This window comes from Heteronotia binoei, chromosome 1 (assembly GCF_032191835.1).
Source record: "Heteronotia binoei isolate CCM8104 ecotype False Entrance Well chromosome 1, APGP_CSIRO_Hbin_v1, whole genome shotgun sequence".
In the NCBI taxonomy this organism is placed as follows: Eukaryota; Metazoa; Chordata; class Lepidosauria; order Squamata; family Gekkonidae; genus Heteronotia; species Heteronotia binoei.
This window is the reverse complement of record NC_083223.1, coordinates 243,416,092-243,441,950: the sequence shown is the minus strand read 5'-3', so window position 1 is coordinate 243,441,950 and position 25,859 is coordinate 243,416,092. Positions and strand designations below refer to the sequence as shown.

The following is a 25,859-nucleotide window of genomic DNA, read 5'->3' as shown; positions in this document are numbered from 1 at the left end:
TTCAATTGAATATTGGAACCAATATAGAAGGCAGCTGGCTAAGAAATATATTCATCCACCACAAATGGTGTAAAGTTAGTTTTACATAGAAACAAGCAATGACAAGAACTTCATGCATATTTATTTTTATGTCACACAACAGAACTTTCTGACACAAAACGCTCAGTCTCAGCCAATACCTCTCCTTATTACATTTCCCATTCGACATTGCTTTTGTTTTGTCCATACACATTCCACAATCCCAAACATAGCCACTTGGGTGGCCAAAGGGGATTCTTTTCTCCTTTTCATCCGTGGAAAAACTGATTGAACGTGACCCTTCATACTTCCACTGAGAACTACAATAAGGTCATTGCTGAAAATCCTAGGTGCCACAATGAAATTGCTGGTGCTATAGCAATCTGGTGCCTGGAATTTGTCAAGTCTTGTTTTAAAGGTGGTAAGAGAACATAAGAACATAAGAGAAGCCATGTTGGATCAGGCCAATGGCCCATCCAGTTCAACACTCTGTGTCACACAGTGGCAAAAAAAAACAGGTGCCATCAGGAGGTCCATCAGCGGGGCCAGGACATCACTGTGCCCCTCCCCCCAAGCAACAAGAATACACAGCATCACTGCCCCAGATAGAGATTTCCAACAATACGCTGTGGCTAACAGCCACTGATGGACCTCTGCTCCATATGTTTATCCAATCCCCTTGTGAAGCTGTCTGTGCTTGCAGCTGCCGCCCCCATCTCCTGTGGCAGTGAATTCCACGTGTTAATCACCCTTTGGGTGAAGAAGTACTTCCTTTTATCAGTTCTAACCCAACTGCTCAGCAATTTCATTGAATGCCCACAAGTTCTTGTATTGTGAGAAAGGGAGAAAAGTACTTCTTTCTCTGCCTTCTCTGTCCCATGCATAATCTTGTAAACCTCTATCATGTCACCCCTCAATTGACGTTTCTCCAAGCTAAAAAGCCCCAAGCATTTTAACCTTCTTCATAGGAAAAGTGTTCCAACCCTTTAAATATTCTAATTGCTCTTTTCTGCACTTTTTCCAATGCTATATCTTTTTTGAGGTCCAGTGACCAGAATTGTACACAGTATTCCAAATGAGGCCCCACCATCGATTTATACAGGGGCATTATGATACTGGCTGATTTGTTTTCAATTCCCTTCCTCAGAATAATATTAATAATTGAATGAAGGTATTTAATGAAGGTAGTATTTGTAAAGAGGGATTGATATGACATGGGGATTTACCTTGAAACTCGTGTAGTATGTACATGTCATCAGTATATCTAGGACGATGGGGTCATGTCAAATACACATTTTTATTATGACATATGTGACATAGTGTTTGTGCTAGCTGTTCTCAGCAAAAGGGAAAAAAACAGAGGGAATTCTAGCCTCTTCCTTTGTGTTTGTCCGTAGAATTGCACTCTAAAAAACTTCATTGGAGTGCAAGCATGCCTCCCATTTCAATCCAGAAAAAGTGCCGTAGTTATCAGAAGGGAAAAACTGCTTTGATATTATGTAGAAGAGAGAACTTAGGTAGATGCGGCATACCACACGTGTCATACCAATGTGTGACAAGTTGCACCCTTCAAAATTCCTTCTTTTATACCATACATCTATTCAAACTGCTCAGTAAGCTAATACAAACTATACAAGAACATAAGAGAAGCCATGTTGGATCAGGCCAACGGCCCATCAAGTCCAACCCTCTGTGTCACACAGTGGCAAAAAATGTTATATACACACATACACTGTGGCTAATAGCCACTGATGGACCTGTGCTCTATATTTTTATCTAAACCCCTCTTGAAGGTGGCTATACTTGTGGCCGCCACCACCTCCTGTGGCAGTGAATTCCACATGTTAATCACCCTTTGGGTGAAGAAGTACTTCCTTTTATCCGTTTTAACCTGTCTGCTCAGCAATTTCATCGAATGCCCACGAGTTCTTGTATTGTGAGAAAGGGAGAAAAGTACTTCTTTCTCTACTTTCTCCATTCCATGCATTATCTTGTAAACCTCTATCATGTCACCCTGCAGTCGACGTTTCTCCAAGCTAAAGAGTCCCAAGCGTTTCAACCTTTCTTCATAGGGAAAGTGCTCCAGCCCTTTAATCATTCTAGTTGCCCTTCTCTGCACCTTCTCTAATGCTATAATATCCTTTTTGAGGTGCGGCGACCAGAACTGCACACAGTACTCCAAATGAGACCGCACCATCGATTTATACAGGGGCATTATGATACTGGCTGATTTGTTTTCAATTCCCTTCCTAATAATTCCCAGCATGGCGTTGGCCTTTTTTATTGCAAACGCACACTGTCTTGACACTTTCAGTGAGTTATCTATCATGACCCCAAGATCTCTCTCTTGGTCAGTCTCTGCCAGTTCACACTCCATCAACTTGTATTTGTAGCTGGGATTCTTAGCCCCAATGTGCATTACTTTGCACTTGGCCACATTGAACCGCATCTGCCACGTTGACGCCCACTCACCCAGCCTCAACAGATCCCTTTGGAGTTCCTCACAATCCTCTCTGGTTCTCACCACCCTGAACAATTTAGTGTCATCCGCAAACTTGGCCACTTCACTGCTCGCTCCCAACTCTAAATCATTTAAGAACAAGTTAAAGAGCATGGGACCCAGTACCGAGCCCTGCGGCACCCCACTGCTTACCGTCCTCCACTGCGAAGACTGCCCATTTATACTCACTCTCTGCTTCCTATTACTCAGCCAGTTTTTGATCCACAAGAGGACCTGTCCTTTTACTCCATGATTCTCAAGCTTTCTAAGGAGCCTTTGATGAGGAACTTTATCAAAAGCTTTCTGGAAGTCAAGGTAAACAACATCTATTGGGTCTCCTTTGTCCACATGTTTGTTCACCCCCTCAAAGAAATGCAACAAGTTAGTGAGGCAAGATCTTCCCTTGCAGAACCCATGCTGAGTCTTCCTCAATGTGCCTACTCATTCTGTCCTTGATAATGGTTTCTACCAACTTTCCCGGTATTGAAGTCAGACTGACTGGCCTGTAATTTCCCGGATCTCCTCTGGAACCTTTTTTAAAGATGGGGGTGACATTTGCTACCTTCCAGTCCTCAGGAACAGAGGCAGATTTCAATGAAAGAGTACAGATTTTTGTTAGAAGATCCACAAGTTCAACTTTGAGTTCTTTCAGAACTCTCGGATGTATGCCATCCGGACCCGGTGACTTATTAGTTTTTAATTTGTCTATCAGTTGTAGGACCTCCTCATTTGTCACCTCAATCTGACTCAGGTCTTTCAACACCCCTTCCAAAATTAGTGGTTCTGGGGCGGGCAAAAAGTTCTCGTCTTCCACAGTGAAGACGGAGGCAAAAAATTCATTTAGCTTCTCAGCCATTTCCCTATCCTCCTTCAGTAATCCTTTTACCCCATGGTCATCCAAGGGCCCCACTGCCTCCCTGGCTGGTTTCCTACTTCTAACATATTTGAAGAAAGTTTTATTGTTGGTCTTTATGTTTTTTGCAATATGCTCCTCATAGTCCCTTTTTGCCTGCCTGATCACAGTCTTGCATTTGATTTGCCACAGCCTGTGTTCCCTTTTACTAATCTCACTTGGACTGGTTTTCCACCGCTTAAAGGAGTCCTTCTTACCTTTTACAGCTTCCATTACTTTGATACCCATCTACTGCTAATTTAAGCTGCCACCCATGTAGCTCTTTGCATGCGTGAAAATGGTCCAAAATACATTCCAGGTTAGCTAAGCCTGCACAAAATTATTTTTAACAATAAAGAAGCAATGGTCTAAATATAATACAGAATCACCCATAACTGCAGCTGATAAAATGTTTTGACAGTATCATCCCACCCACTGAGCATGAAACACTGAAACCAACTTTCAATAAAAGTACATTATCTGGGATGAAAAAAAAACAGCAGGAACCCAATCAATGCATATCTGAAATCTGATTTTCCACATATTTTAACCTATTACTAGCAACAGAAGTTGACGTAGGCTTCTCTTCCCTGGAAATACCTCTGATTCACAGCTGTATGCAGGGCCATTTCATCACCCGCACAACCCAAATGACTGCTTGGAGTGCCAAACTGGCACAGAGGGCAGCAGTGTGGGAGAAGACAAAATCCATGGAGTTTGCCTTAGGCCCAGTTGGGACAGCATGGGAAGAGAGCATATGGGGTGACACAATGCAACTGAGTATATACAGACGAAGGGGTACATCAAGCATTTTGGACCTAAATGGATCTAAGCTTTAAAGGCAGAACTAGCACTTTGTATGTATTGGGGGGGGGGGGGGACACACTGGGAGATAAAACAGTTGAACAAAGTATTTATTTGTTTAGATATTTATGCCTTGCTTTTCTCTCCTATGAGTGATTAAACCATGCTTAGGTAGGTTAGGATAAGTGTGTGACTGGCCCAAGTAGTCCAAGCAGTCATTAGGGTTGCACGAGTGGTGAAATAACCCTGCATACATCTGTGAATTGGAGATATTTCCAGGGAAGAGAAACCTGCATGGTCTTCTATTGATAAAAATATTTATTCTAATTGCAGAAAATTTAATTGCAGATATGCAGTGATTGAGTTCTTGCTGTTTTTATTCAGCCACCTCTGAATATCCTCCAGGCCCCCAGTAGGGTCAGTCACCTGAGGTTGCCATGACTTCCAGGTGAACATTCACAATTTTTTTTAAAAAACCCATCACTGGATGATGAAGTGGTACTAGGGATGGCAGCCTCCAGGTGGGAACTAGAGATCCCCAGAGATTACAGCTCATCTCCAGACTGTAGATCAGTTCCCTTGGATAAAATGGGTGTCTTAAATGGTGAACTCTATGCCATTGTACCCCACCAAGGTCCCTGTCCTCCCCAGCTCCATCCTTAAATCTCCCTGGATCTGTCAACCCTACTCTACGCCCCCATCCCCACTTGTGTCATGGCAACCCTAGGTGGTACTGAAGTAAAATGTGTTTTCTACCACCACCACCCTGCAGATTCGAAAGATAGTTCTCATGGATGTTTGGTAACATTCAGCTCAAGTTTTTGTCCACTGTTACTCTTGCTGATCTCAGATGCTTCTCATACCCTAGTTCCTCTCAGAACTCCTGGAAAATTCTTGGAGATTTAGGAGTGGAACCTATAGAAAGTGAAATTTAAAGAGAAGAGCGAACTCTATGGGCATGTGATTCTGTACAGTCCTTGCCACTTCATCCAGAGGAATTGATCTGTGTAGTCTGGAGATCAGATATAATTCTAGGAAAACTCCAGGCCCCACTTGTCTCAAGAGTGCAAAGTCAAGAATAAATCTGGAAAGCCTGTTTGATTAGAGGTGACAGTGTGATAGAAGAAACATGCATACACCGTACAAAATCTCAAATCACATTCAACTCTTAATAATACTGGCTCCAGCCACTGATCCAATTAATTTCACAGAATCCACTACTTGGCTACATTTGAGCATCAAGCACCAGTTGACTGTTCTCTCTTAAACAGAGGAGTTGGCCTGCATTTAACATTTTGTCCTTCATTTCCTGAAAGTCTCTGGATTGTCAAATCACCTCATTAAAACCAAAGCATCAAATTATCCCCACTGCATCTTCCCAGAGCAATTCCCAAAAGAATATAAGCGACAGCAGCAATATCAACAGCAAACATTACCAGTTTCATCTCCCGACAGAGTTCCAGCCTCATTTGGTAGCCTGCCAAGAGCATTCACAGTCACCTTACAGCCTGTTTCAAACATTATGGCTTTCCAGCACCAGATATCACCTCCCACGCCACACCAACCACATATTCCAAAACCATGCCAAGTAAATGAATAATAAGCACAGCTGCAACCTGGCTAAATTGCCCCTACAAAATTCTGTGCAAGAATACCCTTCCTGAATTAGCTGTGACCAACATGAAAGCCCACACAAACTTGGATCTGACTTTAAAGATTTTCTGAATGAACTGAACTCATGCAAGAACCTGTTCTTGAACAACTTTGGTTCACTGCAAGGAAAACGGAGCAAAAGTAGCTTCCAGAGGATTGTGAACTAATGGGAGGAGGGCATTGTTTGGATTTTCCACCCAAAGAACAAAACCCTAGAGGTTGGAGGTGCCAGAAACATTATATTTAACAGACTAGACTTTTAAAAAGTGCTCCATTGGGAAAAACCACATATTTTAAAGACTTTAGATTTCAGAATCCATGAACTGCCACAGGCACTCATGAACATCCAGCAGATAGCCACATGCCCAAGGGGGAGAGTAAGAACCTACTCTTTTATTCTTCTGAGTTAGGAAGTGGGTGCTTGAAGCTGTCAGGTAGCAATCCAGCGGTAGCAAGTTGCAGCATTGCTTAGCTTCCAAAGCCTAGAACTGGACTGCTAAATGGATATTGCTACCAAGCATCTACAGAGGATAAGGCATTGCGGGGTGGGGGAGTGTGACAGAAAGCAATGGGTTAACCATAAACTGAAGATGCACTGGGCTGCGTCAGGTGACCTGAGGGTGGGGGCAAAGTGCTCAGAGCTCTCAGGGAGGGAAAAAAAGTAGTTGAGTGAGAGAAACTGCTGAGGCAGGAGTTCAGTCAGTTGATGTCTGACAGAGTGGAGGCCTGTCAGAGAAGTCTGTCAGTGGGGACCTGACAGAGACTGAGAGGGTCAGTTAGTGCCGGCCAGAAGGGCTGAGAGGGCAGCTGATCCTGTGAAGAAGCTGGAGACGGAGACGGGGAAGTCTTCCAGAGACTGCCAGCTGGACAAAACCAGCCAAGAGGGCTGTGTGTGTATGAGTCAGTTAAGACCGGAACGGTCACAAACACCTAGGAACCACTCTGAAGATCTAGTGAGGAGGTTGAGGGAGTGGATGTGGGTCTGAGACACCAAGAAGGGCTGAGAGGAGAGACTCCAGTCGAGGGGTGTGACTAGACACATCAATCCCAAGAGGCCAGACCTTGGCTAGAGGTGGAGAGTGAGTTGAAGGGAAACTGTGAACCGTGTAACTGTGAAAGACTCAAGAAAGTAAAAGTGATTGTAAAGCCTGAAACAACAGAACAAACGTACTAGCCTATGTAAATATCTCCCATATCCCCAGTTTAAGACTTTTTGTTACAATAAATCTGTGGTTTAAGTTAAAGTTCTCGTGAGCCTATATATTTTGTGGGAAGAATAAACAAAGCTGCTGTGGTCCCATCAACAGAACAAGTAAAATACCCCGAAGAGACAAAAATATAGAGATCCAGTGAGGACTTGAGGCGGGCGCTGCTATAGGGAGGTAGACTCTCTCTCTCGGCTTGGCTTCGCGAACGAAGATTTAAGAAGGGTGCAATAGTCCACGTTTGCAGCAGGCTCGCTGGTGGCTGACAAGACCAATGCGGGACAGGCAGGTCCGGCCACAGTGGCTGCAGGGAAAAGTCTGATTTGGGGTTGGTGCTGTAGCAGTGCGATTCTTCCTCAATCTCCTTTTGTCCTCAAGACCAGCTATGCGTGCGTTCTCAAAGGAAGAGACAGCCTGGTGGATGGTGTGCCTCCATGCTTTGCGATCTGAGGCTAGGTCAGACCACTGGTGATGGTTGATGTGACAGGTGCTAAGGGATTTCTTCAAGGAGTCCTTGTACCTCTTCTTTGGTGCCCCTCTATTTCGATGGCCGGTGGAGAGTTCGCCATACAGGGCAATCTTGGGAAGGCGGTGGTTTTCCATCCTAGAAATATGCCCTGCCCAGCGCAGCTGCGTCTTCAACAGCAGTGCCTCGATGCTGGTAACCTCTGCCCGCTTGAGGACTTCAGTGTTGGTCACAAAGTCACTCCAGTGGATGTTGAGGATGATGCGAAGGCAGCGCTGATGAAAGCGCTCAAGGAGTCGCAGGTGATGACGGTATAAAACCCACGATTCAGAGCCATAGATGAGGGTTGTCATCACAACCGCTTTGTAAACATTGATCTTTGTGCCTTTTTTCAGATGCTTGTTGCTCCACACTCTTTTGTGCAGTCGGCCAAATGCACGGTTTGCCTTTGCCAGCCTGTTATCAATCTCCTTGTCGATCTTGGCATCTGAGGAGATGATGCACCCCAGGTAGCTGAACTGCTGGACTGTCTTCAGAACTGATTCACCCACAGTGATGCAGGGAGGGTGATAATCTTCCTGGGGTGCAGGCTGGTGGAGAACTTCTGTCTTCTTCAGACTAACTTCTAGGCCGAATAGCTTGGCAGCCTCTGCAAAGCAGGACGTCATATGCTGCAGAGCTGATACCGAGTGGGAGACGAGTGCAGCATCATCAGCAAACAGTAGCTCTCGGATGAGTTTTTCCATTGTCTTGGAGTGTGCCTTTAGTCGCCTCAGGTTGAACAGGCTGCCATCGGTGCGATAGCGGATGTAGACACCATCGTCCTCATCTAGATCTACTGCGGCTCTTTGAAGCATCATGCTAAAGAAGATCGTAAAGAGAGTTGGAGCAAGAACGCAGCCTTGCTTTACACCTGTGCCTATTGGGAAGGGCTCCGAGAGGTCGTTGCAGTGTCTGACTTGGCCTCGCTGGTCTTCGTGTAGCTGGATGATCATGCTGAGGAACCTTGGGGGACATCCTAAACGTTCCAAGATTTGCCACAGGCCTTTCCTGCTAACGGTATCGAAAGCTTTGGTAAGGTCGACAAAAGTCACATACAGACCCTTATTCTGTTCCCTGCATTTCTCTTGGAGCTGCCTGAGAACGAATACCATGTCGGTGGTGCTCCTGTTAGCTCTGAAGCCGCACTGGCTCTCTGGGAGGAGTTCTTCTGCAATGGTGGGCACCAGTCTGTTCAGGAGTATTCTGGCAAGGATTTTGCCTGCGATGGAGAGCAGGGTTATCCCCCGGTAGTTGGAGCAGTCTGACTTTTCCCCTTTGTTCTTGTATAGGGTGATGATGATTGCATCGCGAAAGTCCTGTGGTAATTTGCCTTGTTCCCAGCAGGTGACAAGTACTTTGTGAAGCGAGCTATGTAGTACTGTGCCCCCATGCTTCCAGATCTCTGGTGGAATTCCATCAACTCCTGCTGCCTTGCCACTTTTCAGTTGCTTGATGGCTTTAACAGTCTCTTCTAGGGTGGGGATCTCATCCAACTCTGTTTTCACCGGTTGAAGTGGGGTGAGGTGGATTGCTGAATCTTGAACTACGCGGTTGGCACTGAAGAGAACCTGAAAATACTCCGACCACCGGTTCAGTATGGATGCCTTGTCTGTGAGGAGCACTTGGCCGTCTGCACTATGCAAGGGACTCTGAGCCTGATATGATGGACCATATACTGCCTTCAGGGCTTCGTAGAACCCTCTTAAATCACCAGTGTCTGCACACAGCTGGGTTCTCTCTGCAAGCTTGGTCCACCACTCGTTCTGAATGTCTCGAAGCTTGTGCTGGAGGTTGCTACATGCAGCGCGAAAGGTTGCTTTTTTCCCAGGACAGGAGGGCTGAGCAAGATGTGCTTGGTAGGCAGATCTCTTTTTTGCCAGTAATTCTTGGATCTCTTGATTGTTCTCATCAAACCAGTCCTTGTTCTTCCTTGTGGAGAACCCGAGGACTTCTTCAGAGATCTGCAGGACGGTAGTTTTTAGGTGTTCCCAGAGTGCTTCTGGAGAAGGGTCTGTGGGGCAACTGAGGTCCTCAATTCTTGACTGGAGTTTTGCCTGGAAGGCAGCTTTAACTTCGGCTGACTGGAGGCTGCCAACCTGAAACTTCCTCCGAGGGATACCTCCTCTCCTGGGTGTGGGTTTAAAGTGAAGACGGAGATTGCAGCGTACAAGACGATGATCCGTATGACATTCTGCGCTGGGCATTACTCGGGTGTGTAAGACATCTCGAAGGTCTCTCTGGCGCACCAGAATGTAGTCGATAAGGTGCCAATGCTTGGACCGTGGGTGCATCCAGGTTGTCTTCAGACTGTTCTTCTGCTGGAAGATAGTGTTGGTGATGGTGAGCTGGTGCTCCATGCAGAATTCTAGCAGGAGGCGCCCGTTGTCATTGCAGTTGCCAATGCCGTGTTTGCCAAGTACTCCTTTCCAGGCTTCCGAGTCTTTACCTACTCTGGCATTGAAGTCGCCAAGGATGATCACCTTGTCCTCTGTAGGGGTCTTCCGTACGAGGTTGCGTAGATCAGCATAGAACTTGTTCTTTTCTGCAGGATCTGCTTGAAGGGTTGGGGCATACACACTGAAGAGTGTTGCATGCTGCTTGTTTTGAAGTGGGAGGCGCATGGACATGATGCGATCTGAGTGACCTGTTGGAAGGTTTTCGAGTTTGGAGGCGATGGAGTTCCTGACCATGAAGCCAACGCCAGAAAGGCGGCTCTCAGCCTTTGACTTACCCGACCAGTAGAGGGTATAGCCAGCACCGTGTTCTTGAAGACTACCTTCCTCAGGGAAACGGACCTCACTGAGAGCTGCTATGTCAATATTCAACCTGAGAAGTTCGTGGGCGTAGTAGACAGAGGGTCTTTTATAGGTAAATTTCTGTCTTCAACAGATTAGCTTGAGCATTTCCCTCACCAGAAGCTAGTTCAACAGACGACAGTTCTCAGCTCAAACCACAGCACAATCAGTTTGCGGTAACTAGATTTAACATCAGGTTTATCCTATATTAGCAGCCCAATTGCCCAGCTTAGCCCAGGCTTGTCAGACCTTGGGAGCTAACCAGGGTTGGCCATGGGCAGCACTAGGACTGGAAGAACACCGAGGAAGACTGTGGTTGTTATGTGGAGGAAGACAATGGCAAACCACCTCTTCTTCTCCTTGCCTTGAATGTCCCATGGATGAAGTTGCCATGTGTCAGTTGCAACTTGATGTTATACTGCTCTTCTCCTTATCCCAAAGAAGTCCACAAATTTTAACTGACTCCCACAACCAGTGATCCATCTAATTAATCATCCTATTGCCCACGTTAGCCAACAAGAGCCTGGAAGGCCATAAGGCACAGAGCCAAAGCCCCTCTCCATTGTTGCCCCTCCAGCAACTGGGATTCAGAGACATGCTGCCTCTGAAGATGAAGGTTCCATTTATTCTACAAGGCAAGGTCCTCTCTGAATCTGATTGGCCTACTATTGCAGTGAACTTCATGAATTAATTATGTGTTTCATGCTGAAGCACCATCTTTTATCTGTCCACAGTATACTATTAATCAGTTTCACTGGGATACCCCCCCCCTCCAAGTTCTAGCATGTTTGTCAAGTGGAGAAAAGTTCTCTCTATCCACTTTCTTCACTTTATTTATTAAATTTATACATGCCTTTCACCACTGGGCAGTCTCAAGGCAACCAACAACAGGTAAAACCTCACTTTAAAAACATTTATCATTTCCTTCCTAAGGCTCCCTGGGCTGACCCCACAATACAAATAGACTAGGCCACTGATTGGCATAGCACAAATAAAAGAATGCCCCACCACATCTGTTTTTACCCTGGATCCCCGACTGGAGTTTTTTCTGTAAGGAGCTTTCCCAGGACATCATGCTGTAATAGTCCCATTTCCAGATTCTCCCTGTCCTCAATGCACTCTTTGCCAAACCCGCTTTTCTCAAATTTTCAGGGAAAGAACCCAGTCCAGTCCAAGCACATTAGTACAGTGTCTGGAAAACACTCGTCTGCCCTGCTCCTACCCACACAAGTGTCATTTTCCCACCATTTTGCCTAGGTGTTCTAATCTTCCAGCATTTTTTTTTCTTCCAGGTTACTGGAAGGATTTTGCAGACTTTTAAAAGAAACACAACAGAAATTCCTATAATGTTATGATGCTCTACTGCCACATCTAGTTCAGTTGCCACTTATCTACATCAAACTTTCACAAAGTTGATTCAGAATTACAGAACTAGGAAACATGCATGAAAAGGGAGGAGGGAGCAAATCTGCAATGGCAGCCATGATGACCACACTTCCAAACAGTGTGGCAAATGTATGGAAAAGTCAGAGAGAAAAAATACACAGAAAAATTCCCAAACCTTGACACTCTTACCCCTGCACATGCCTTTGTATTCAGTAACAATGAAAGCAACACAGAGAATCCTCACTATTTGGAAGTAACCCAAGTCAGTTGTGTACATGAACTGAATGCACCCAGAGTTCTCAACAGTATTTCAGGGGGTTCTGAAGCAGATTCTCAGGGTTTTCTGAGGGGGGGCACTTGCCCACTTCCCGCCAAGACCAAAAGTAGCTAGGAGCCAGACCAAAAGAAGCCATGAGAACCTGCCAATCAATGCCCCAAAACTACCCCAAATGCATGTACCACCCACACAACCTTGGGAATACCCTAGATTCTTCTCACTTTAAAAACCAGGGCAGATCAGAAATCAGTTGTGGCATGGAAACAGAAATGAGCCCAGGAAAGAGGAGAAAGTTCTGCTGGGGAGCCAAGGGGATGTTTGCTTGCTCTGTGTGTGTGTGTGTTTTGTGGCACCAACAGGGGAAGCCTGTCAGGAGAAGTTTGTCATTTGCTGTCATGGAAATGAGTTGCCACAGCAACTCTACCTGACATCCAAGCCAAATTACAGGAAGTAAAAGGAAATTATTGGAGCTCAGGGAGGAAGAGAGAGAAGATACATTGTGTGTGTGTGTGTGTGTGTGTGTGTGTGTGTGTGTGTGAGAGAGAGAGAGAGAGAGAGAGAGAGAGTGTTATACGAGATAGCGGAGAAAGGATAGAGAGCTATCTGCTTTTGTCTGGTGCTCCTTCCTCTCCTGCCCCACACAAGCAAGGAGTGCTGCACATCTGGGTCAGTACAAGCAGGGCAATCTGCACAAAGGTATTGGGAATAGTTAATAAATACACTTTAACAATATGCAGTATGGACACAGGAAGGTTTTTTTTAAATTATGCTGTCCCCACTGCTTTCCCTTTGTGAGATTCCACCACCCCACTCTTCCAGAAGGGGATTGGCACTTGCTTTTCAACCTATGCAACTAGTTTTGCCATTTCAAAATGAGGTTGAGGGAGGGGTGAGGAGAACCTTTTTTCCTTCCATCATACCTGAATTCACCTCCAGCTGACAAGCTGTTCCCCTCCCCACCATACACACACACAGCTAACACTTTCAATCCTGAGCCCAAAGGAAGGATAAAACACAAGACATCAAGACTCACTGGAAAAGACAATAATGCTTGGGAAAGTTGAAGGCAGTAGAAAAAGAAGAATGTGCAACACAGAGGAGAAGGCATGACTACTCAGTGCAGGTCAAGGAAGCTGCAACCCTCAGTTTGAGAAACCTGAACAGGGCTGTTTTCTAGGGCATTAATTCTTGAGGTCGCTGGTCGCCATATGTCAGAAGCGACTTGACAGCACATAACACATACACCCATTCCATCATTACTGTTTCCAGGTGAAAACCTCTATTTCCCTTTTGCAGAGATCAGAAGGAGAACAGGCAGCAGCCAGACTTCCTTCTACCATTACTGGATCAAGACATAACTAAGAAATGCTTCCTTGATAAACCTTTTTGTCATTTATTTATATCTGTGTTTAAATTGCTCTAAGCTGCTGAAAAGCAAGAGGACAAAACAGAGCAAATAATTAAATAACCGCCAAGAGTCTTCCACGTGTGTTCCTGGGATGACTGGTAAAAAATCTTTTAAACCTTCAAGAAAAACTGCATTCTGCGACCTATATAAATATGCAAATTGTTTCATCGCTTTGCATACTTTATGCTGCTTCTGCCAGGAAGAAGCAAAGAGGTATGCAATATCCCCGTACCCTGGCCACCACAGACTTCTGACGCTGATGGCAGATTATTTTTTTTCACACAGTAACTTAAAGTTGTTTTAAAAGCAGTAGCACTGCTCATGGTGTTGGGTGAGCTCATCTTGATATGGGTTTTGCTGGGTGGTTTCTCATCTCTTTAGCTCTTATTCACACATTGTATTTGTTCTGTTTCAAAAACCTGACCAGGGAGGACAAAACAGATTAGGGTGGTGTACCCCATGGGGAGTGATGCATTTCTGCAATCATTTTAACTCTCTTAAAAACTATTACTTAACTCCACCCAGCAATTTCATCAGGCCCTGCCCACACATTTGCAAAACTATGTATGCAGTCCAGGGAATTAGATACTTGCTTTATGTTGAACCAAAAACTGAAGTTCTCAGAATGTTCAATTCTGTGCCCAACATTAATTTTTGGATTTGTGCATTGCTCTGAGTTGCAGAAAGGGGCCTTGGTTCAGTCATAAAGAAGTTGCTTGACATGGAGAAGAGAGATCTGATTTTAGTTAAAAATTAGTATTCAAGAGCAAGTCTAGGAAACTGCTGTGTGCAGTGAGTTACCCATGCCACAGAATAAAGAGGAAACTATGTGCTCGAGTTCAGAGAAGACAGAGTAGAATGTACCACTTGGGGAGGGACGGTGGCTCAGTGGTAGAGCATCTGCTTGGGAAGCAAAAGATCCCAGGTTCAATCCCTGGCATCTCCAAAAAGGGTCCAGACAAATAGGTGTGAAAAACCTCAGCTTGAGACCCTGGAGAGCCGCTGCCAGTCTGAGAAGACAATACTGACTTTGATGGATCAAAGGTCTGATTCAGTATAAGGCAGCTTCATATGTTCACTTCAGACTGAGGGCAGAATGTTCCCTTGTTTAAAAAACTTCCCTGCAAATAGAAAACCAGAACAGAAGGGAGTTGGCTGGGTTTCATTGCTCCTTTCTTCCTGATTCTTGCATGGATTTTTTTACACAGAGGACGCATACAAAATTTTATCACACATCTGCCATTTTAAATTGTAGTTCACTGGAAGAGTGCATGCTTCAAATGCAGAAAATCCCAGATTCAGTCATGGTCAGTTCCTTGGAACAAGGCAGTAAAAGAAAAATGGAGGATTTCCAGTGTTAAAGCACAAGCAGGGGTCATTTGCAGGTAGACTTAATGGACAAGGAATGCTTAAATCTGCCCCCATCCACCACTTCTCTTCTGCAAGTGGGTTCCATACAATCTGAAATTGTTTTCTCATCCAGGCTGTTAAACTGGAAGTGAGCCCAAGAGAGAGGAAAACATTGAAGAAGGGGGACAGGAATCTGTAGGGAGAAAATAGGCAGGTGCTGGAAGTGTTGCATACATTTCTGACAATCAGAAAATCTCAACATCAGAAAAATAAAATTTGTAAAGGGGTCCTGAAACACTAAAATATTAGAGGATCAAAGGCTGCAAGTTCATGCTCCTTCAACTGAGAATTTCAGCAGATTCAAACAAGGAGCATCGCTGCAGAAAATTCCAGACAACATGAGTAATAATTCAGATTATATCAGAGACAAAGCTTTCCCTCCTGTTTTACTTTAACTCTCACAGCTCCCTATTACAGCATTTAAAGATGAAGCCTGCCAGACTAATTAGCTCTTCTGTGGCTTGGCTAATTGGCCATGTTGCTGATGAGGCCAGGGCAACATTTACTGAGAAAACCAAAGAAATAACTTGGTTCTTAATGCACCCAGGGCAAGAAGGCGTGATGAAAGGGATCTAAGAAGGAAGAGAAGGGTGGCATCAGCAGGGAAGAGATTAATATATGAGGCCAATTTGACTTAGCCATATTTCTAAACTTGATTTTCAAGTACACGAAACATATTTCACATTTCTGGCACATCTTCTAAATTCTGAAATCCAAACATTCACATTTCAGACTCATGATTTCAATAGACACAGGGAATCCAGCAAAGAAATGCCATGCAGAGTTACTGCAATATAAACCAGTGGTTCTCAAACTATGGGTCAGTACCCAAAGCAAGGTTCATGGGGAGGAGGAGCAGCTCAGTATTAGAGCTTCTGCCTGGCATGCAGAAAATCATTGGCTTTCTCCAGTTAAAATGATCAAGTTGTAGGTTGTTGTTGTTGTTATTATTATTATTATTATTATTATTATTATTATTAGTTTATTTCTGTTCCATCCCTTCCCCCTTTTGGGGGGCTCAGAGCAGAGTACAACAATTTAAATTAAGATCACAATAAAATCATAATAAAATCAACTTCAGCAATCAGTAAATTGCAATAGGTTAGTTCAGCATGATGATATGAAGCAAGATAGCATAGCACCACAGTACAGTGGTGCAGTGGGCCATAAGGGCGTAGGGGGAGGCCAACCGATTTAATAGGTGGATAGATGCCCGCTGCTTCATCCAAAGACCTGGCAGAACAGCTCTGTTTTACAGGCCCTATGAAAGGCCAACAAGCCAGGTAGGGCCCGGATCTCCATAGGGAGTTGATTTCACCAGGTCGGGGCCAAGACCGAAAAAGCCCTGGCCCTGGTAGAGGCAAGACGGGCATCCCTTGGGCTGGGAACTATCAGAAGATCTTGGGAGGTTGAACAAAGCGACCTCCGGGGCGTATATGGAAGGAGACAGTCCTGAAGGTATGTTGGTTCCAGGCTGCGTAAGGCTTTAAAAGTCAAAACTAACACCTTGAAACAGATCTGGTACTCTATAGGCAGCCAGTGCAGGTCACGAAGCACCAGCTGTATGCTCACCCATATAGGTGATGCAGTCAGCAGGTGAGCTGCCGCATTCTGTACCCGCTGCAGTTTCCGAATCAGTTTCAGGGGCAAGCCAGCGTAGAGCGAGTTACAGCAGTCCAGCCTGGAAGTGACCATTGCATGGATCACTGTAACCAGATCTTGGGAGAATAGATATGGTGCTAGCTGCCTGATCTGCCGTAGATGGAAGAAGGCAGACCGTGCAGCTGTTGTGACCAGGACCTCCATGGAGAAGGAGGAATCCAGAATCATGTGAAAGGCCTCAGCCTGAGACCCTGGAGAGCCACCGCCAGAGAAGTCAATACTGACCTTGACAGGATCAATGACCTGATTCAATATCCATGAGTTCATGTGTGTTCATTCCCCCACAGGTAAGTTCATAAAACCAGAGGGAAGAGGAAGAATAGGGTAAACTGGGAAAAGAGGCTCAACAAAAATTCTCATCTGCATAATTTACAAAATGACTATGAAACGCCACGGTTATGCTATGAGTGTATAAATACTAAATTTGAAAATAAACATGTAAACTAATATTAAATTCCTGCATTATACTGAGAGGGCATACTCTTTGCCCAGACAGTACAGTAAGTTTAGAAGTGGATTCTACTTCAACAAGTGCACAGCCACTAGAATAAGCAGGGGTGTGATATGCACACCTTTGGTTACAGCCTCATAGGGCTCATAAGGTTACCTCCCAATGTGCCATGATGTTTACTTGAGCCAGTCACTCTCAGAATCTCAGACTGACTACCTCACAATGTGCAATGAAGCTTACTTGAGCCACTCACTCTCAGCCTCACAGATCTCATAGGATTACCACATAATGTACTATGAGGTTTACTTGAGCCACTCAATCTCAGCCTCTCAGGGCTCCCTCACAATGTGTCATGAAGCTACTTGAGCCAGTCACTCTCAGTCTCACAGGGCTCATGGGATTACCTCACAATGTACCATGAAGCTGACTTGAGCCAATCACTTTCAGTCTCATAGGGCTACCTCAAGATGTGTCATGAAGCTTACTTCAGCCAGTCATTGTCAGCTTCACAGAGCTAATAGGGCCACCTCAGAATCTGCCATGAGGCTTACTTGAGCCAGTCACTTTCAGCCTCGCAGGGTTCATAGGGCTACCTCACAGGACTGTTGTGATGATAAAATGTGGGGGAGAGAGACACCTCTCTACATTGCTTTAAGGAGTGGGGGGGGAGATAAAAATATTGATATATGAATATCAATACTGATACCCCAAAGTAGCACAGGCTCACAACCAAAGTGAGGCGGCACAGACCCTGGCCAAAAACAGAAAGGCCATCCAAACCATGACAGTTAGTTCCATGGACTGTTTTGAACATTTAAAAATAATTTTCAAAGGCATGCTCTAATTTTATTTTGGGATCTGCTCTGAATGTAAATAGCTTGATTAATTAAGTGGATTTTACTGAGAGCCTACAGGGGTTACTCTTTTGTAGCAGATACAGGGAGTGTGTTGCTATGGGAACTGCACTGTCATCATGGCCTCCCTCTCTCTTCGACTTTCCCTCTTGATTTCTCTGAAAAAGGCCAGCCTAGAAGCATAAACATGGAGAAATCCCTGCAAGAAGGAGTAACAGTAATAGCAGGCTGCAAATGTTAAGCTTCAGGGTTCAGTACTACTTGCCCAATACATGAGCAGTCAATTTGGAATTCCTGTTTGAGAATGGGTTACAACTGGCACAAAAAGGCTATGAGTTAGGACTGTGAGGTCTGTGCCAAATGGTGGACCCAGGTAGCCCAAGTTCTGTACCAAAAGTCCTCACTCAGCATGAGTGGCTAACAGTTAAATGTTATGTGGAGTTACTCCAATCTGAGCTCATGGAAATCAATGGCCTTAGACTGAAGTGACTCTGTTTAGAACTGTACTGCAAGAGCATGAAGGCAAGGTGACACACCATCTGCATAATGGAAGACAATATGACTGGTATTAGAATAATGCCCTACAAAGTTATTGTAAAAACTACTCATACAACATATGTAAAGCCCTCTGAATGTATATTTATTTCCTTTGCTTTTTTCCCCAGTGGAAACACAAAGCAGCTTACAATGTTCTCTTCTCTTCCACTGTATCCTCAAAATACTCAAAAGTGCTATATAAACACTTAGGCCCTAGTATAGCACTGAAGCTAAGAGCTGTGACATAAACCTGAAAGTCTCTGGGTCAAGCCTCACCTCAGACATTAACCCACTAGAGCATGCTCCTGTGTGGTAAACAGGTGATAATACTGGCCTACCTAAGGTGCTGTGACCATTCTCAATGTGCTATGCTATCTGAATTTTTTATTTATTTAAAACATTTATTAGCCACCTTTCTCCCTTGTAGAAATCAAGGTGGCTTCACTGTTTGCCCTCGTTAGTACTTGGATGGGAGACCACCAAGAAAGTCCAGAGTTGCTACACAAAGGCAGGCAATGGCAAACTACCTCTGAATGGCTCTTGCCTTGAAAATCCCTTGAGGGGATACCCATAAGTCAGCTGCGATTTAACAGCACTTTACATGCAAAGGCGTCTGAATTCTAAGTATTATTATTAGCTGGGAGTACAAAACCATCTCCCAAACCACAGGATGGCGTATAAGCACTTCTTTCAAGCCACCAGCCATTCATAAAATTGGATCCCATGCATTTTTTTTAACTTAGGGAAGATCAGTCATGGTTATTCCAGTGTGTCTGCCTTGACCCTAACACAGCCCATGGATGACTGGCTGGGCCAGAGGAAAGTCTATTTCAGTGCTTGAAGCTATCATTGAGAGTGAGGTTGAAGCCTGTTTCATTCTTCCTCTGAGTCTAATCCACTCTGTCCCAAGGACTGTTCTAGCATTGAAAGTTCTTCCACAAGGTTATCACAGGAGAGACAACTGCTTTGAACTCAAAGGAAGAGAGTAACCTACCATTTCCTTCCTTCCATTCCTCAAACCCAAGACATACTTCACAATTGCTCTGATGGCAGTCAGATGGCACACAATGGCTAGTTGGTTACCTTTACCTCTCATTGGCCAATTACCTTTCTCCTCTTCAACTACATAAACTTAAAGTAGAGAAGAAAGCCATTGTTAAAAACTGCTCTTTGCAGAGTTCCTGCAGAAACTTACATACCACCAAAAAACCTGTATACAAGACTCATGATGTCAGTTCACTCTGAGGTCTGCATAAATAATGCAGAGCTCTTCCATTTTTAAATAATTTACATGACAAATGTCCCACACCCTTTATCCTTAAAAACTATTAGCTATTATTGCATGCAGACAGAAATTCTGAAAAGTACTTATCTTTTTAAGACATCCTCACATAAACATAATCTGTAATCTAATTACATTTAATGTGTCTTGGCAATTATGTATCTGAAATGTTGGAATATGTTTTCTAAAGCAAAAATAATTGATAAAAACCCAGTACAACAGTTCATTCTGATTTTTTTTAACCTTCTCTGCATCTACCAAATGTCTCTATATATGGAGATGATTGGGAGAAAAATAAAATACCACTTCCAATTATCTGTACAGTTTGGCAGAATCACAAACCATATTCACTTTTCACTGTATGTTTTTTCCTGTTAATAAAGCTAATGTTTCGCTTGAGTTCACTGAAGTCCTGCTAACTGTTGATCAGTATCCATAAATTACCATATGGCGCCCAATCACAGGAGTGTGGATTTTCAGCCACTATCACACTGCACACACACACCTGTAACCTGGATCTGCGAAAAGACAGTTTCTGTGCCTAGAATACTAAATAGTGATTCAGTCAGAATCTATACTAAACCATAGACAGCAGACTGCAGAAGAAAGAAGAAAACACATACACACAGAGATTTTAGGTCTTTTCACATAGAGATTTTCCTCCATTTTTGGGTGCTGAACTTTAATTGTTTGAGCTTCCTCACATCCACATTCTCCATTTATTGTCTTTCCATTTACTGTCTGTAGTTTCCTCATTATTATTCAGGTTTTCTCAAACCAGCTCTAATCCAATTTGAGAATGTACTACAAAATGATGAGGAAAAAGAACAAACCTCTGCGTGAAACAACCCTGTGTCCAAGTTTAATAATATCTTAAGAAAAAGTTTTCCAAATATGATTATCTGTTGGACATGGAAACATAAAACACTTTCAAGTTTAAAATATCTATTTCAGGAAGATGCCCTTCTATGACTTAAAAAAGAAGTCATATAGCAAAAGGAAGTCAAGTGTTTTCTAACGGAATACTTTATACCAAAAAAATGCAGTAAGTAATATCAGTATACGGAACCCACAATTTTCATTGTATTACTTACTTCATTTCAAAAGATGTATATCTTGCCTCTGCAAAACTCAGGAATACTAACAATAATAATTAAAAGCAATGCACATTATTGGTTATAACTCTCATTGCATTAGAAATGTGGCATGTCTTGTAAGATTTAATAAAATCTTAATAGGAACAAAAAGTAACAAATAAAATAAAAGGTAATAAAAAATTTAAAATTATTATTTATAAAGTACTTTCAGAGCTAACCACTGTACAAATTAATCTCCTAATTTCTAGCCATAATTCTTCCTGTCCAATTTGTAGAAGCTATACATAATCCTCAAGGGTTGCCTCTGAAGTTGAGTTTCAAAAGCCTTTTGCCATGGGATAATTCAATGTTAGGTGAGTATGGTAGGGGATGGAGTTTATAACTTTGGCAACAGTTTTATAGATAGATGGCCAGATGGAATGGTGGCATCAATTCTGTGAATCAGTACAGTGCAATATCTGCAATGTACAGTTTGGAGAAACCACAACAAAGTGAATAACTTAAATAAGCAAGCAAGCCAATTTCACCTATGGCCCAGGACCAACACTGCCCTGCCAATTCTGTATCAATTTCGGTGGCAGGTCAACTTGCACATCTCTCTATTTTCTTGTATGCTCCCAATTACTTGTGCACTCCCAACTTATTCTCCCTAATACTAGTTCATGAATTAATGCCTACCAAAAGGGTAATGAAATAGGACAGCCCATGTACAAGACATGGTACAGTATGCAAGAAAAATACCATTTTTAATTTTAAGAAAAAGAGAGAAAAATGGCTTCTTTAACCTCCTAAGCACTTATAATATCCTGGAAATTTCTCACAGGCCCCCAGGTTGTTATTTCTATAAGAGAAGCATGTAAAGAACTGAGGTCAAAGACAGTGCAATTCTCTCATTGAAGAAAAAATTCCCTGAACAACCCTCCCCATTTCTTTCCTCTTCCATCACTCTGTTTTGTGCTCCTCACAGGGGAGTCTTGTAGGCTTGCCAGAGCAATAGCACAAGACTTGGATTGCTATTACTGCAGTCTGTCTCAGCAGCATGCAAAAGCCTTTTCAAAGACCAATCTAGAACCCTCTGACGACTGTAAAAATCTATCTCCCCATGAATCCAAAGCTCAGGCTGACATCAATAACACTTTGGTGACGCTAATCGTGAAGGTGTTATCAACAGTTAGGTGCAGGACAGACAGCAGGAATGGTCCAACAGGGGCCAGCAACTGTGAATTGGATGCAACTGAGTCTATAAAAAGGGTGCCATGTGTATTTTTAACTTCTGTCCAAATATACCCAGAAATGGGATGTATGTGTTCCTGCATTAAGTCCCTCCCAGTGTGATCACACTACAGGCTGAAGTGGCAACTGAATGACAATAACAGACTGACTCACTTCCCTCGAGGGCTTAGTGGTCCAAAAAATGACCTGAAACCAAATACACTTCTACTGCAAGAGCTAAAACAGGTCTGGACCTGTAAAACAGCCTGCCTGGGCAAGCATATGACACTGATTCAAACTGCTGCTCTGTTCTTGCCCATTATTATCAACTTTTGATTGACTGTTGCTCTCCAAGGCCTCAAAAGGAATTTTTGCCAGCCCTGCTGTCTTTCACTGGAGGTCCTGGTCCACTGAGAATTAGCTTCTCCCTCATGGGTGGCTTTGGGTAAGTTACTACCTCTTACTGTAACCTATTTCACAAAGGTTGTTGTGAATATACAATCTCTCCTACACTTCCACAACACATTGACAGTTCCCAGGTGCTCATATGAAGATTGAGACTCCAGAACTTCTCTGTTACATTTTGCTGAGCACAAATAAAACAACAAAACACAAATAAAACTGAACTGGTGCTCAGTGATGGACTGGATGAGGGTGAACTTCAGATCTCCTCTGTTTTGGATTGGGTTATCCTCCTGCCAGGTTTGCAGCTTTGGAAGTGCTGCTTGACACAGAGATCACCTTAGAAAACCAGAGGGCTGGTGTGTCTCGTGCATCAATTCTAGCTGGTGCGTCAACTGCATCCTTTCCTGGTCAGACAGATCTAGCTGGAATGATCCATGCTTTAGTTACATCTACTGCAACGCACTCAGCTTGAGGCTACTCTTGAAGAGTGTTTGGAAGCTGCAGCTAATGCAGGATGCTGCAGTTAGACTGCTGGTCAGGACCAGCTATCAGGAATATGATTTCCTATACTACAGCAACTGCACTGGCTACTGATCTGCCCCTGAGCCTAATTCACAGAGTTGACTTCATCCTTTAAAGTCCAACATGGGTTGGAAGGAACCAGGTTATCTGAAGGGCCATCTTCTACCATCTGTTCCTGCCCAGGATTTGAGATTGCAGGGAGATGCCCTCCTTACTGTCACACCAATTAAAGTCACTCATTTGGTGGGTACATGAGAGAGGGCCTTTTTCATGACAGCCCCACAATTATGGAACAACCTCCTCAGGGAGGTGAGCCTGACCCCCTCATTGTCAATCTTCAGGAGGCAGCTGAAGACAAGTTTTATTTAGGGCTGCATTTTGATTGATTTAGCTTTTATTGCTAGCAGTCCTAATGGAAGTGTTTAAACTGTGACTTTTATGGGTTTTATGATTTGCTTTTATAATGTTGTATTCATATTGTACGCTTCCTTGAGTTCTGCAAGGAAGAAATGTGGCTTACAAATGTGATAAGGGGTCGAGTCTCTGCTTCAGGAGCAGAAAGATTAAGAGGAGTCCAGTGACACTTTAAAGACCAATAAAAATTTATCCCAACATAAGCTTTCATGAATCATACTCACTTCATCAGATGCATGTAAGACCATCCATAGCAACTATAATTACACTTGAAGTTTCAAGAATATATCAGCTACAGACACTAGACACATCTGATGAAGTGAGCTCTGACTCACAAAGGTGACATCAGACTCGGCTTAATTTTTCTGCAGTAGACTCATATGGCTACCCCTATGTAATACCAGTTAATAGCTGCACAATGCAAAAATCCAAAGAGGTCTGAAATTCCATGTTAACAACAACAACAACAAAATTTTATTTGTATCCCGCCCTCCCCGCCGGAGCAGGCTCAGGGCGGCTCAGCCCTGACATAGACACCTACAAATTCTGCAACCAAATTACCACCATGATAAACCTGTCCTCTAGGTACACCCACTTTCTTGAGTTTCTTGTGTTGATGTAAAACAGGAAGAAAACATTTGCTACTCTCAGCTCTTACCTGCTGCTGGCTTTGCTCCTCCAGGTTGAGCTTGACCTCCAAAGACTGCCGTGCTTCCAGGAAGGCTTTGCGGTGCTTCCGGTCTGCCATGTAGTATGACATGATGCCCACACAGATGGTACACAAGTAGATGGAAACATTGGACAAGATCTTAAATGGAAAAGAAAAATTGCAACCATCAGTCTCCAGAAGATGAATGTAAAGAAGAGGACAGATGATTAAGGCAACTGCGACTAGCTTCCCAATTGTGTGAGAGGTCACCACTGAGCCCTTTGGCTGTGTATTGCAGGGCTCTGGGTGATATGCAATATGATAAAAGATTAAAATTATAAAATAGACATAAGATAGTGCCAAAACAACAATCTAAAAAAGAAATCAAGTGGTGAAAATTACAGTTTCCTCAAAGTACTGGACTGTAATAAAAATAAATAAAAGGAAGTACTTCTTCCTTTTAAAATAAATAAAAGGAAGGACGGATAAAAGGAAGTACTTCTTCACCCAAAGGGTGATTAACATGTGGAATTCACTGCCACAGGAGGTGGTGGCGGCCACAAGTATAGCCACCTTCAACTGTTTAAATATTTTATTGTTTTATACTTAATATTGTTTAAATTTTATGTTTGATTAAATTGTTGGAAGCCGCCCTGAGCCATTCGTGGGAAGGGCGGGATATAAATCTCAAATAAATAAATAAATAAATAAAAGAGGGGTTTAGATAAAAATATGGAGCACAGGTCCATTAGTGGCTATTAGCCACAGTGTATGTGTGTATATAAAATTTTTTGCCACTGTGTGACACAGAGTGTTGGACTTGATGGGCCGTTGGCCTGATCCAACATGGCTTCTCTTATGTTCTTATGTTCTTATGTAATCACATGGTGAAGGTTACAGTTTCCTCCCAGTTCTGGACTGTGATCACCTCGCAGGTGTGGGGGAGGAGAGTAAGAGGAGGGTGCCAGCCAGAATAGAAACCGTCACTGCTCTCAACCAAAAACCTGGCAGAACATCTCTGCCTTACAGGCCCTATGAAACTGCATAAGATCCTACAGAGATTTGGCAGAGACTTCCACCAGGTTGGGGCCATGACTGAAAAGGCCCTGGCCCTGTTCAAGGAAAGCCAGACATCTTTGGGGCTAGGGATCACCAGTAGATTGTTGTCTAAAGAGGGTAATGCTCTCCTGGGGATGTACTGGAGGAGACAGTCCCACGGATACATTGGTCCCTGACATTCAAGGCCTTAAAAGTCAACACCAAAACCTTGAATTTGACATGGTACTCCACTGGAAGCCAGTGCAGCTAGTGCAGCACAGGTTGTGTATGTGCTGTCCATGACATTCCCATCAGAACTCATGTCACCACATTCTGGATCAATTGGAGTCTTAAGGGCAGGCAAGCATACAGAGAGTTACAGTAGTCTAGTCTGGATGTCACCATTGCATGGATTACCATGAATTATTACTGTAATCCACATTAGGAGAGGTGTGCTGAATGCAGAGGAGCATACCCAGTTGCTTAACATGGCGTCAACCAAAGCAGAACCCTCCTTCGCAGCCTTACAATACAGACCTGTTCAAATAAGATGATGGTGCTTTACCACTGAGCTATGGCCATTCCCTTTAAAAAGTTAATGGAACTGCTTTATATTGACACATACCATTGGTTCATCTAATCCCACAGTGACTATTCCAGCTGGCAGCACCTCTTCAAGGTCACAGACAAAAGTCTCTCCCAGTTTGGGAGCCCTTCTGCACGAAAGGCATGTACTTCACCACCAATCTATGAATTTCCCCTAAATCAGAGATTAGCCAGTGAAGATGAAGCAGAAACCCTCTTCAGATGTCTGAAGGAGGAAGAACAAACATGGGGGGAAGAGTGATAGCACTTCAGCCTTCATGAGTTTATTTAAACA

At 43.6% G+C, this 25,859-nt stretch overlaps 1 protein-coding gene across 1 annotated transcript in view; it reads right to left on the bottom strand.

Moving 5' to 3' along the window:
- The window catches only part of ADCY3 (adenylate cyclase 3), a 118,795-nt gene that overhangs the window by 53,330 nt on the left and 39,606 nt on the right, over positions 1-25,859 (bottom strand). Inside the window, exon 3 of the mRNA XM_060250182.1 lies at positions 23,951-24,100. Within this exon, the coding sequence (XP_060106165.1) occupies positions 23,951-24,100 (150 nt within the window). The remainder of the gene's footprint in view (positions 1-23,950; positions 24,101-25,859) is intronic.